General features: G+C 45.9%; 1 protein-coding gene across 1 annotated transcript in view; it reads right to left on the bottom strand.

The window, feature by feature from the left end:
• Window positions 1-1012: 1012 nt before the first annotated feature.
• LOC119964257 (sodium-dependent phosphate transport protein 2A-like) overlaps window positions 1013-12711 on the bottom strand; it is a 56333-nt gene continuing 44634 nt past the window's right edge. The window contains exons 9-11 of the mRNA XM_038793536.1: window positions 8726-8842; window positions 3735-3859; window positions 1013-1585 (exon numbers count right to left, since the gene is read on the bottom strand). Of these exons, the coding sequence (XP_038649464.1) occupies window positions 1013-1585; window positions 3735-3859; window positions 8726-8842 (815 nt within the window). The remainder of the gene's footprint in view (window positions 1586-3734; window positions 3860-8725; window positions 8843-12711) is intronic.

Raw genomic sequence — 12711 nt, forward strand, 5'->3', positions numbered from 1 at the left:
AATTTCCATCCAGATGCCTTGCTATTTCTTCCTTGATGATAGATTCCAGCATCTTCCCTGCTACCGAAGTTAAGCTCACTGGCCTATAATTACCCGTTCTCTGCCTACCTCCTTTTTTAAACAGTGGTATCACGTTTGCTAATTTCCAATCCACCGGGACCACCCCAGAGTCTAGTGAATTTTGGTAAATTATCACTAGTGCATTTGCAATTTCCTAGCGGATTGTGAAACTTTAGAATTCTCTTTCTCAAAAAGTGGTTGAAACAAAGGGCGCGATTCTCCGCTGTGTGTTTCTGGGCAGTACGCCGTTCACTGGAGGTGGGATTCTCTCTTCCGCCGCGTATCAATAGGACTTCCTATTGTGGCCACCCCACCCCACTGGGAAACCTGCAGGCGGGGGTGCATTGCCGGCAAGAACAGAGTCCCAACAGCCGGAGAAATCCTGCCAGAATGTTTGAATATCTTTAAGGCAGAAGCAGATAGATTCTTGATAAGCAAGGAGGTGAAAGGTTATCGAGGATAGGCAGGAATGTGAAGTTGAGGATAACCATTAGATTAGCCATGATCTTATTATATGGTGGAGCAGGCCCGAGAGGCCTAATTCATATGTCCGTATGAATCTGGTCAATTAGATTTAATAACTGAAGTGGGCGGAGGTTTAGCGGATTCACATGTTGCTTCTTCATCTAGTGTTTTAGCAGAACCTTTGATTCATTCACTTTGAATGGGATATGGCGTCTGCCAAATTAGCTGGGGAACTGTTCGGTTATTTGTAACCAGAATACTTCCACTGATTTAACAGTCACTTCCAGAAATATCTTTTCACACCATCCTAATCCAAAGGGAAAATAGCTCCTAAAGGCTCTCAGAAACATACTTTCACTATCCGGGTTAGGGAGACCTTGGGGGCTGGACTTGGAGGATTTTGGTGCGGGTGTGGGCAAGGGGAAGAAGTAAGGACTCTGCAAGCTTTGAAAAATGTTAAGGGAGTGAGAGACAACTTGATCTGGTGCTACAGCTTCGTGACATCGAGCACAGGCAACCTGTTTAATATGGGAGATGAGGCCCCAACTGGAATCTCCTCCAAGTAGGCGATGGCTGGGTTTTCGCAGGCGGTTTTCATCTTCATCTGTGGAGATTTCTCACTGCATCTCGCACCTTCCCGGGGCTCCGACTTGTCAGAACAAATGCAATGGTCCGTGCAGCACAGGGCAGCGTTAGTTATGACATGGTCCATTGGCTTCAAGGAGTGCATCCAATCCGGGAGGAAGTTCCACGACCGCAGTATTTTGGGCAGATAGCTGGGCCTGCGCGTTTGCAAGATGTTAATGATGCCTATGAAGACAAGGATGCCCACAAAGGGAGCACCCACTCCGATAAGAACCTGCCAACCAGCCATGGAGAGGCCAAAGATAAGCGAGGGGAGCAGAAGGAAGCAGATGATCAGATATAAAACAGCAAACCAGCGGTAGTTGGCAGTTCGTTCTCCCAAGGTCTTTGCCATGCGGATGGGGAAGCGAGTGATTGGAAATGGGTACCACAATATAATCCCAGCAATATTGAAAAAGAAATGGGAAAGGGCGATCTGTGAAGAGAAAGAGTTTGACAGTAATTAGGTGCGCCTCACCAATCAGACAAAGATACCTCGAACTGAACACTATGCAAAATCCTTTTCGGGATGAAGAAAGACTGCAAACGCTGAAAGTATAAGAAGCCAATTAACATTTTGACAAGTTCCCATTTCTGGTGTAAATTGCGGGATTCTCCATCAGCAGGATCCTCCACTTCGCTGGCAGCGCACCCACGCCTGTGGGTTTCCCGAAGGTGTGGAATGGCCACAATGGGAAATCCCATTGGCCAGATGCCAGAACGGAGGAGCCCGCCCACAAAATGCTGGTTGGGAATGATTATGGTCTGTTTAGCTTGTCTTCTAGAACTCTGGATACAATGGTAGTGAAGAATCAGTCTGTATTAATCTGTCGAGATTCTCCGTTGAGGGCCCACCACGCTCCCACCACTGATGAGGACGGAGAATTTGACACTCAGCCAAATATCCCATTCACTGCAGCAGGAGCGGAAATCCCGCTGCCATAAACAGACGGAGAAACCTGCCCGGGGTCGAATTTTGTTTCATTTAAAGACTTGAGGAGAGTGCTACTGACTGAAGGTTCACGTGACTGATTGGGATGATTGCAATATGAGGAAAGGATTGAAAGGTTGGGCCTCCATGTGCCAGAAGTTATCCATTGGAGTTCAGAAAGATGAGTGGCGATACTATTGAAACATGCAAGATTCTGAAGGGACTTCACTGGATGCTGAGAGGGCGGTTCCCCTAGCAGCGAGACTAAAACTAGGGGTCACAGTTTTAAAATCTCCCATCTGAGACGGAGATGAGAAGAAATCTTTTTCTCTCACAGGGTCGTGATTCTTTGGAACTTTCCCTGACAGTGGTGGATGCAGGGTCATTGAATATTTTTAAGGCTGAGGTAGAGAAATGTTTGACTCTCAAGGGAGTCAAAGGTTTTGGGGGGTCGGCAGGAATGTGGAGTTGAGGCCACAATCAGATCATCCATGATCTTACTGAATGGCAGAGCAGGCTTGATGGGCCGAATGGCCCAATTCATATGTTCATATGTGCCACAGCTACCAGTGTGTAGCTTGCTGCCTAGATTTCACAGCTTCATGTGAACAGACCTGAAGGCATTAAAAGTCGCCTCGATAGCAAATCACTTGCCTCCATTGGTTGTCCATTTTCAATGCCACTCTGCATCCTTTCACTGGACTAATCAGCTTGCTTGACTTGTTCAACTGCATGATTTTATACATCAGCTGATCCCTTATAATTGGTCACAAACAAAAACAGAAAATACTGAAAAATCTCAGCAGGTCTGACAGCATTTGTGGAGAGAAATGGGAGCTAACGTTTCGAGTCTGAATGACTCTTTGTCAAAGCTAATTGGTCAGTTTGGATATGCGAGCAAACATCAGAAAAGTCAGTGAGTCAGCGAAGGTCTCACATTCTGCCCTCAGCCTGGCCTGCGTTCGCTGCCTCAGCCAATGAAAAAGAAAGGAGCTATAATTGTCCTCGGCCCTCTTTAACTCAGGAGAGTTAAAGTTAACTGAGGTTTCTGTTCCTCATTATCATCTAATGGCATCTGCTGGAAAGTATATGTGTTGGGACATGAGGTGACGGGCCTCCATGGTTCAATATCTACTGAGGTGCATTGGACATGGGCGCTTGTGAAAGACGGGCACTTGGATGAGGTGCCAAAGGGCTGCCAGTGCTCCATACAGCCATGGCCCAGCCCAGTCAAGCACCTCCATGAAAGAAGCAAGGATAAAGGTAGGAAAAGGTAGAAGCATTTATAATAATAATCTTTATTGTCACAAGTAGGCTTACATTAACACTGCAATGAAGTTACAGTGAAAAACCCCAAGTTGCCACATTCCGGCGCCTGTTCGGGTACACTGAGGGAGAATTCAGAATGTCCAATTCACCTAACAGCACGTCTTTCGGGACTTGTGGGAGGAAACCGGAGCACCCGGAGGAAACCCACAGAGACACGGGGAGAACGTGCAGACTCCACACAGACAGTGACCCAAGACGGAAATCGAACCTGGAACCCTGGAGCTGTGAAGCCATAGTGCTAACCACTGTGCTACCGTGTTGGGCATTTGTGTTCATTATCAGTTGCAAATAGCTATAACTTACCGACAAATGGTTTGGTTTTTACCTGGAATGCACTTGGTAACATGTCACCTGGGCTAGCCAAAGCTGCCAAGATTGCGGTGGTGGTGGTGCCAATGTTGGACCCTAAGGTCAAAGGATAGGCCCTTTCAATACTGATCACCCCAATACCTAAACAACATGAAAGAACGCATCAAGACCAATGAAACGCAATGCCAAATGTCAAAACAGTACATAGAACAATTCTTAGCTTATCTCAAGTTTTAAAATATCCAAGCTAAGAAGTCTAGCTGCCCAATGATTTAAGATTTGAAGTCAAGATTTGCCACTAGAGTTTTACTGACTGTCCAATGAAATTCTAAGAGGACAGATGGAAGATTTCATTTAGGATCCATTATGACAGGGAACTGACTTCCTCCCAGCACCTTTGTGATTCTCTTTTAGAAGTAATGGAGGAATGTAGAATAATTTGGGCCGCACGTTAGCATAGTGGTTAGCACAATTGCTTCACAGCTCCAGGGTCCCAGGTTTGATTCCTGGCTTGGGTCAATGTCTGTGTCGAGTCTGCACATTCTCCCCATGTCTGCGTGGGTTTCCTCTGGGTGCTCCAGTTTCCTCCCACAGTCCAAAGATGTGCGGGTTAGGTGGATTGGCCATACTAAATTGCCCTTAGTGTCCAAAATAGCCCTTAGTGTTGGGTGGGGTTGCTGGCTTATGGGGATGGGATGGGGGTATGGGCTTGGGTCGGGTGCTCTTTCCAGGAGCTGGTGCAGACTCGATGGGCCGAATGGCCTCCTTCTGCACTGTAAATTCTATGAAATCTATGGTATCATCGGGTGGCACGGTAGTGGTTAGCACTGTTGCTTCACAGCACCCAGGACCTGGGTTCGATTCCCGGCTTGGGTCACTGTTTGTGCGGAGTCCATTCACCCCTTGTCTGCGTGGGTTTCTTCCGGGTGCTGCGGTTTCCTCCCACAGTCCAAAGATGTGCGGCTGAGGTGGATTGGTCACGCAGAATTTCCCCATAGTGTCTAAACATTAGGTGGGGTTGCTGGGTTGCGGGGTAGGGTGGAGGTATGGACTTAGGTAAGTGCTCTTTCAGGGGCTGGTGTAGACTCGATAGGCTGAATGGCCTCCTTCTGCATTGTAAATTCTATGGTTCTAATTAGTCACTGATGTCCTCGCTGTGTCCAAGGAAATTCCTTGCTTTCCTGGATTCCAGATGGGCCAGGGAGGGGGTTAAATTTCAAAGTCCTTCAAAAGTGTGGAATCAATCACTCTCAGGAAGATCAAACCATCTCCCAAACCTGTGAATGTTAAATTGTCCCAGCCTTTTATGACTCAGGTGCCTCAGAATCCTGTGGCAAACACCAAAGGTCTGTTGGGATGCCTTTGTAATCTCCCAAGGGTTAGCTTCCTGAAAATCCCAGCTCTGGATGCTGTTCATTGACATCCATTATCCTCAGAAGGCCATTTTTCCTACCTTTACCTCATCATTTCATTCTCTTTCCTCGATAAGAAATTGGGACCATGAGAAATAAAAGCAGGAACAAGCCATAAGATTCCTTAAGCATGCTCCACCAGGCTGATCATGGCTGAACTTTTACCTCAAATCTATTTTCCCAACCTATCCCAAAACCCCTTCAGTCCCTTAGTGATCAAAAATCTATTGCCTTATATCCTGAAGAAATTCAACAACTGAGCATCAACAACCCTCGGAGGTAGAGAATTGCAAAGATTCACAACTCTTCACCTCATCATAGATTTAAATGGCCGACTCCCTCTCCTTAGATGCTGTTTGAGCTGAGTGGCTTGGTTGGCCATTCTGAGGGCAGTTAAGCTGTGGATCTGGAGATGTAGGCCAGTCCAGGTAGAGATGGCAGATTTCCTTCCCTAAAGGACATCGATGAACAAAATGGGTTCTTATGACAATCGATGATGGCTACATGCAGGTTACCATCACGAATTCCAGGTTTTCTTTTTCAGTTCATTTGAATTTAAATTCCACCAGCTGCCATGGTGGGGGATTTGAATCCGTGCCCTCAGAAGCTTAAGTTATATGCCTCTGTATTACTAGCCCAGGGAAATTATCACCAGCATCTCCCCAAAAACAAAGGTTTAAAATATTGGGATGGTGGGGAGGTGGGGGAGGTAGTCGTTGCAATGGTTGTTGGGATCATGGCGAACTGACTTTCCTGCCTGAGGCTCCTGCTTGTGTCCATGGAGACCTCTGGCTATGATGGCCCTCTAGGTTCCTGCAGGAAGGCTGTCTTCATCAAGCTGCCAATCACTCCATGTGCCAGAAGTTGTGTTAACTTATCAGACAGCTAATCTGCCTCAGAGCCCACCACTTTGAAACTTCCCCCAACCGACATAGCACCCCATTATTCCATTGGCCACTCCCTGCCTTCAGCCCGGCAACTAGGGACTGTAGAATTCTGTCCAAAATACCTCTTTCTTTGTTCATGGGTTGTGGGCATCACTAAAAAGGCCAGTAGTTGTTGCCCATCCATCCTTAATTGCCCTTGAACTGAGTATCTTCCTCGGCCATTTCAGAGGGCAGTTAAGAGTCAACCTCTGTCCAGTTATGGTGACAGATTTCCTTCTCTAAAGGGCTTTAGTCTTTTACAATAATCATTCATGGTTTCACGGTCATCATTTACTGAGACTAGACTTTAATTCCATATTTATTCATTAATTGAATTTCAATTCCCCCAGCTGCCATGGTGGGATTTGAACCCATATCCCTGGAGACATACCCCTGGGCCATAGGATGACAGATGCAGTGACATTACCACTATGTCACCGTCAGCCCAATGCTACTATAATAATTAATCTGCTACAATTTTAAAGATAGAAGGAATCGGGAAACATGAATTCATACATAAATCTTTGAAGATGGCAGGACAAGTTGATAAGGCTATCAAATCAGTACTCTACGTTTCACAAATCAAGGCATAGGCCAGAATTTTCCAGATTTATAAAGCTCACGAGCTTCAGGGCCGGATTCTCCCCTACCCAGCGGGGCAGGGGGTCCAGGCGTGTCGGAGTGGCGTGAACCACTCCGGCGTTGGGCCGCCCCAAGGGTACGGAATTCTCCGCACCTTTAGGGGCCAAGCCCTCACATTGAGGGGCTAGGCTCGCGCCGGAGTGGTTTCCACTCCACCGGCTGGCGTGAACGGCCTTTGGTGCCACGCCAGCCGGGGTCGAAAGGACTTCGCCGGCTGGCGTAAATCCGCGCATGTGCCGGAGCGTCAGCAGCTGCTGACGTCATACCGGCGCATGCGCAGGGGAGGGGGTCTCTTCTGCCTCTGCCATGGTGAAGACCATGGCAAAGGCAGAAGAAAAAGAGTGCCCCCACTGTGGGGGCACCCCCCCTGGGTCAGATCGCCCCGCGCACCCCCCCAGGACCCCGGAGCCCGCCCGCGTCGCCAATCCCGCCGGTCAGGTAGGTGGTTTAATCCACGCTGGCGGGAGAGGCCTGTCAGCGGCGGGACTTCGGCCCATTGCGGGCCGAAGAATCGCCGCGGGGGGCCCGCGATCGGCGTGTGCGATTCCCGTCCCCGCCGAATCCCCGGGGGGTCGGAGAATCCCGCCCCAGATTTATTTCCAGCTCCCAAGTCTGCCTGTGCCAGTGGTTCACCCACATCTATGATTTAAAGGGATGGCCAATTAACAGGGTGCCTTGGAGTTTGCCATCCACTTTGGGCCAATGGCCATCACACAGAGTCAGGGAGGCCAATCAGAGGGCATGATGAAATGGTTACCCAACAGTGCCACTGGGAACGGTTAAGTGCTGCTATGGAAATGGGAGGCCTCAGAATTGAGACTCCCATGAAAGGATCCAGTGGGAGCATTCAAAAACAAGGCCCAAAATCATGAGGATCCTCAGCTTGGGGGTAACATAAATGTGTTTGGCCATGATCACATCCTTTTGAACCCTTGTGTCTCTCTGATGCTAGGATTTGAAGCAGTCTCTAATGGTCCTATGATATCCTTCTAAGTGGCTGCCTCCGAAGCATTGCCAGACTCCAGACCGAGCAGGTGGGCCCATGTGATGGCAATTTGCATCACTTTCATAAACAGAAAATGGCCCTTAATTGAGGCCTTTATTATCTTGATTGCCTCACCCCCTCTACTAATCAGGTTGTCGATTTCTGTGGTAGCCCACCACTGGTAAACACGCCTGGAGCACTGGAATTTTGGGGAACTGTCCTAAACTTTGTTTTCTGCTACTTTCCACCCCTGCTTACCTCCAAATCCAAAATTCACCCGATAGAGTACAAAAGTATGGAAGCAAAGAAGGTAAATTGTTTTAAATCACAATTTAGGCATTAACAGATTTTGTGTCAAATACTGGGCAGGAAGAATGTGAAGGCCTTGGAGGGGATGAAGAGGAAATTTACAGAATGAGACAAATGATGAATGACCTGTTACATGGAGAGACTGGAGCAGCTGGGATTGTTCTCCTGAGAACAGAGACGGTTAATAGGACATTTCAAATAGGTACTCACAATTCCAAAATGTTTGTAGGGAGTAAGTAAAGAGAAACTGGGCAGGATTCTCCATTCGTTCACCAAAGTGGGATTCTCCTATCCCGCTGCAGTCAATGGAAGGTTTGGCTGAGCGACAAGCTCTCCGTCCTCACTAGCAGCAGTAGTGAGGCGGACTCGCAACAGAAATCCCGACCACTGTTTCCACAGGAGGGTAGGTAATGGACGGACACAGGTTTGAATGAATTAGGGAAAGATCAGGAGACCTTTTTCAAAGCAATGTTTTGTTATGATCTGGGATGCATTGCTTGAAAGGATGGCAGAAGCAGATTCAATGGTAACTGTCAAAAGGGAATCTGATATATGCTTGGATAGGAAGAACACTGGGGGGGGGTGTAACGAGCTCTAATAAAGCTCAATCAAAGAACCGACACAGAAACAGTGGGCCCAATGGCCTCCTTCCAGGTTGTAATTCCATGATTCTTACTACAGTTTGTGGATTGGCCACCAGAATGGCATGGCTTCTAGTTGCTTGTGAACTTACCGATGAGGGGAGTGATAGCCGAAGTAAACACTGAACTGCTTTGAACCACAAACGTAATGCCAGCTCCCACGAACATGGCAAGGTATCCTGCCAACCAACCAAAAGGATATGGGAAATCTGAAATAAAACAAGGTACATGGCATTGAAATCTGTTCTATCTGCTATCCTTCAGGACATCAACACTTCCCTGAGTTATTTCATAGGTTGTCACTATCTGATAGACACCCATCAGATGATGATGAGCCTCAATAACTATTTGGTTGCCATTGGCAATATCTGGAAATTTCTGTACATCCAAGCCAGCTAGCCTCAATTGTAAATCAGCAATGTAGAATTTGTTTCTTCTCAGTATGTTATTGGTCCTTGCGTGAGGTGATAATCTTCCACAATAGAATGTTTTTATATTCATGCTTTGAGATGTGGGTGTCACTGGCAAGACTGTCATTTATTGTGCATCCCTTTTGCCCTTGAGAAGGTGGTGATGCTGCACTAACTGTGGTGTTCGGCTTCACTAACTTAACACTGCATTCACTGTGGTGATAGGCTTCACTAACTTAACACTGCATTCACTGTGGTGTTCGGCTTCACTAACTTAACACTGCATTCACTGTGGTGATAGGCTTCACTCATTTACCACTGCACCCACTGTGGTGATAGGCTTCACTCATTTACTACTGCACTCACTGTAGTGATAGGCTTCACTCACTCTGTTAGGTAGGGAGTTCCAGTATATTGACCCAGTGACAGTGTTAGGTAGGGATCTCTTGTGACCCATTTTCAGGCTATTTTACATATTACTGCTGAGTTATTAATTTTGACACCAGAATGTCCAGGTTAGTATGATAACCTGGATTTCTTGTTATCCTACAGATATGGCATTGATTTTTTTTTTTAAATTTAGGTTACCCAATTATTTTTTCTATTAAGGGGCAATTTAGCGTGGCCAATCCACCTACTCTGCACATTTTTTTTTTTGGGTTGTGGGGGCGAAACCCACGCAGACACGGGGAGAATGTGTAAACTCCACACGGACAGTGACCCAGAGCCGGGATCGAACCTGGGACCTCAGCGCCGTGAGGCGGTTGTGCTAACCACGTGGGGCTGCTGGAATGCTTGGCTTGAATTGCTCTGGTTATTGTATAGAGCAACATTCTGCTCTTTTGGATACAATTACTGTGATATTTTTTGATTTTTGAATGAGGATGGCTTTGAAGTCTGTCTCACAAAGAACATCAAGCGATGAACTGAACAAAGCTAATTTATCAACACTACAACTAAATAGATTCGACTTGCTTTTAAAAAAAATTTAGAGTGCCCAATTAATTTTTCCAATTAAGGGTCAATTTAGCGTGGCCAACCCACCTAACCGGCACATCTTTGGGTTGTGGGGCGAACACCTTCTGCCTGTGTTTGCGTGGGTTTTTTCCCCACACCCCAAAGATGTGCCGGGTAGGTGGATTGGCCACGCTAAATTGCCTATTAATTGGAAAATGAATTGGGACTCTAAATTTATTTTAAAAAAAGAAGTGCTCTGCAGTTTCTCCTTAACATAGAACCCTCTTCCACTACTACAACATAGGAATGTGGAGCCGCCTGACATATGGCATTTGCCATGCTCGACCATCCATTTGCAAGTTGTACTCTGAAAATATCACCTTGTTCTAGCAGTGATAGATTTTTTTGCTGTTCTATCATTGTACTTCTGTTGTTTCCTTTTGTTCTGTTTGATTTTTTTGATTGCGTCTTCGTTTTCAGGATTTGTTGTAAGACATGATAACATGGTGCGTATCTTTCGATTCATCAACAACTGTGCCGGTGAGTATCCTGTCACAAGTGGTATGTTCTGTAGCTTAACAGAGCTAAGTTTGGGTCGCTGTTTGAATCCCAAGCTTTCTTTCGTAACTTCTTGGTAATATACACTCCCTTCTCAGCCTTTCCATTAGATTGTGGATGAAGCAGGCTGAGGTTACATGCTGGAAGTCATACTGTCTGGAAAACTCAGTCCATTCAATGCTAACAAAACAAGGTCCATTGTCACTCATTACTGTGAATGGGATGCCATGCCTAGCAAAGATTTTTTTCGTAGCCTTGATGACTGCCTCGAAAAATAGTCAATGACTAACAAGTATTCACTGCCTTGGAAGAAAAACAGATCAATTTCTACTTTCAGCCACTGAGTTGTGACAACTTTGTGCATATTCAGTTCTTCCTTCTGTTGATGGAACTGGATCTTCAGACATATTTCACATTGTGCAACTAGGTTGCTGATGTCGTTGTTGATTCCCGGCCAGTACATGGACTCACGAGCTCTTCTTTTACATTTTTCCATCCCCAGTTGGCTTTCATGCACCTTGCTGAGGATCATTTGTCGTAAAGAAGTCGGTATTATGATATGATTTTGCCTGAGCAGGAACCAATTGACTTCTGTTCGTATATTTTGATAGTTGGAACAAGTTCCTTTGGGCCAACCATCCCACATGTATTTAAAAACTCGTTGGATAGTTTCATCCTTACTTGTTTCCTCTTTGATTAATTTCAACTTGTCATCAGTCACAGCTAGGTTCTCTTCAATGAGGGTCACTTGAGCTTCAAAGATCTGTACGATGTCCGTCGCCCCTGGATAATCGGTTGCACGCGATAGTGCATTAGCTACAACTATCTCCTTTCCTGGCGTGTCGACTAACTCAAAATCGTACCTTTGAAGTTTCATGACCATTCTCTGTAGTCGTAGAGACATGTCGTTTAAATTCTTTTTTATAATTGAGATGAGAGGACGATGATCCGTTTCAACTGTGAACGTGGGTAACCCATACACGCAGTTATGGAATTTGTCCATACCCGTGAGTAGACCCAAACACTCCTTTTCAATTTGCGCATAGCACTGCTCGGTTGGTGTCATCGCTCTCGAGGCATATGCAACTGATCACCATAGCCTTTCGCTTGTCTTTTGGAACAGCACTGCACTGAAGCTCTCTTTGCTGGCATCTGTTGAGATCTTTGTACTGCTTTTGGGATCAAAGAACGACAGAATATGTGCTGTAGTGAGTGCTCATTTCAGATCAGACCACTCTCTGTTGTGTTCATCAGACCAATTGAAGGTCCCATTCTTTTGGATAAGCTGTCTTCGTGCCATGGTGCATGATGCCAAGTTTTCCCCAAAACTTGACAAAACCTAGCATCCTCAGGACTGCCTTTTTGCATTTTGGAACTGACATTCTGGTGATGGCTGCTATCTTGCCACTGTCTGGCTGGATTCCTTGAGCTGATCAACCAAGAAAATTAGGCTGGAGATGCCAAAGTGGAATTTGGCTCTGTTCAGTTTGAGATCAAACTTTTCAATGCGCTGTACTGTTCTATGTTCTATGTTCATGACTTGCAGAAGTTGTGCATTATGTTCCTCTTCATTTGATGACCAAATGATTATTCATCCACATACACGCGTGATACCTTCGACCATCTGTTTCATAGCCCGATGAAAGATTTCAGAAGCTGAAATAATCCCGAAAGACATTCTGTTGAAAGAGTATCTCCCATATGGTGTGTTAAATGTACAGATTTTTCATAACTTGCGTTATCTAATTTTAGTTGCCAGAAACCCCTGGAAGCGTCTAGCTTGGTAAAAATCGTGGCACCTGACATTTCACTAGTAATTTCCTCTCTTTTAGAAATCTGGTAGTGTTTCCGTTTATTATTCTGATTCAAATCCTTGATATCAATACAGATTCTCAGGCCACCATTGGCTTTCTTCACACAAACCATTGAACTGGCCCAGTTAGTTGGTTCTTCCACTTTGGTGATTATCCCCAACTGCTGCATACGTTCAAGTTCCCTCAAAGGAGCTGGTATCTTCCTAGGTGGATGAATTACTGGTTTGGCATTTGCTTTTAACTGGATTTTCAATTCAAATGGTAGTGTTCCCATACCATAAAAGACGTGAGGAAATTTCTGAATAATCACCTCAATCTAGCCATTGCAATTGGATGAAA

Source organism: Scyliorhinus canicula, chromosome 4 (assembly GCF_902713615.1).
Source record: "Scyliorhinus canicula chromosome 4, sScyCan1.1, whole genome shotgun sequence".
Classification (NCBI taxonomy): Eukaryota; Metazoa; Chordata; class Chondrichthyes; order Carcharhiniformes; family Scyliorhinidae; genus Scyliorhinus; species Scyliorhinus canicula.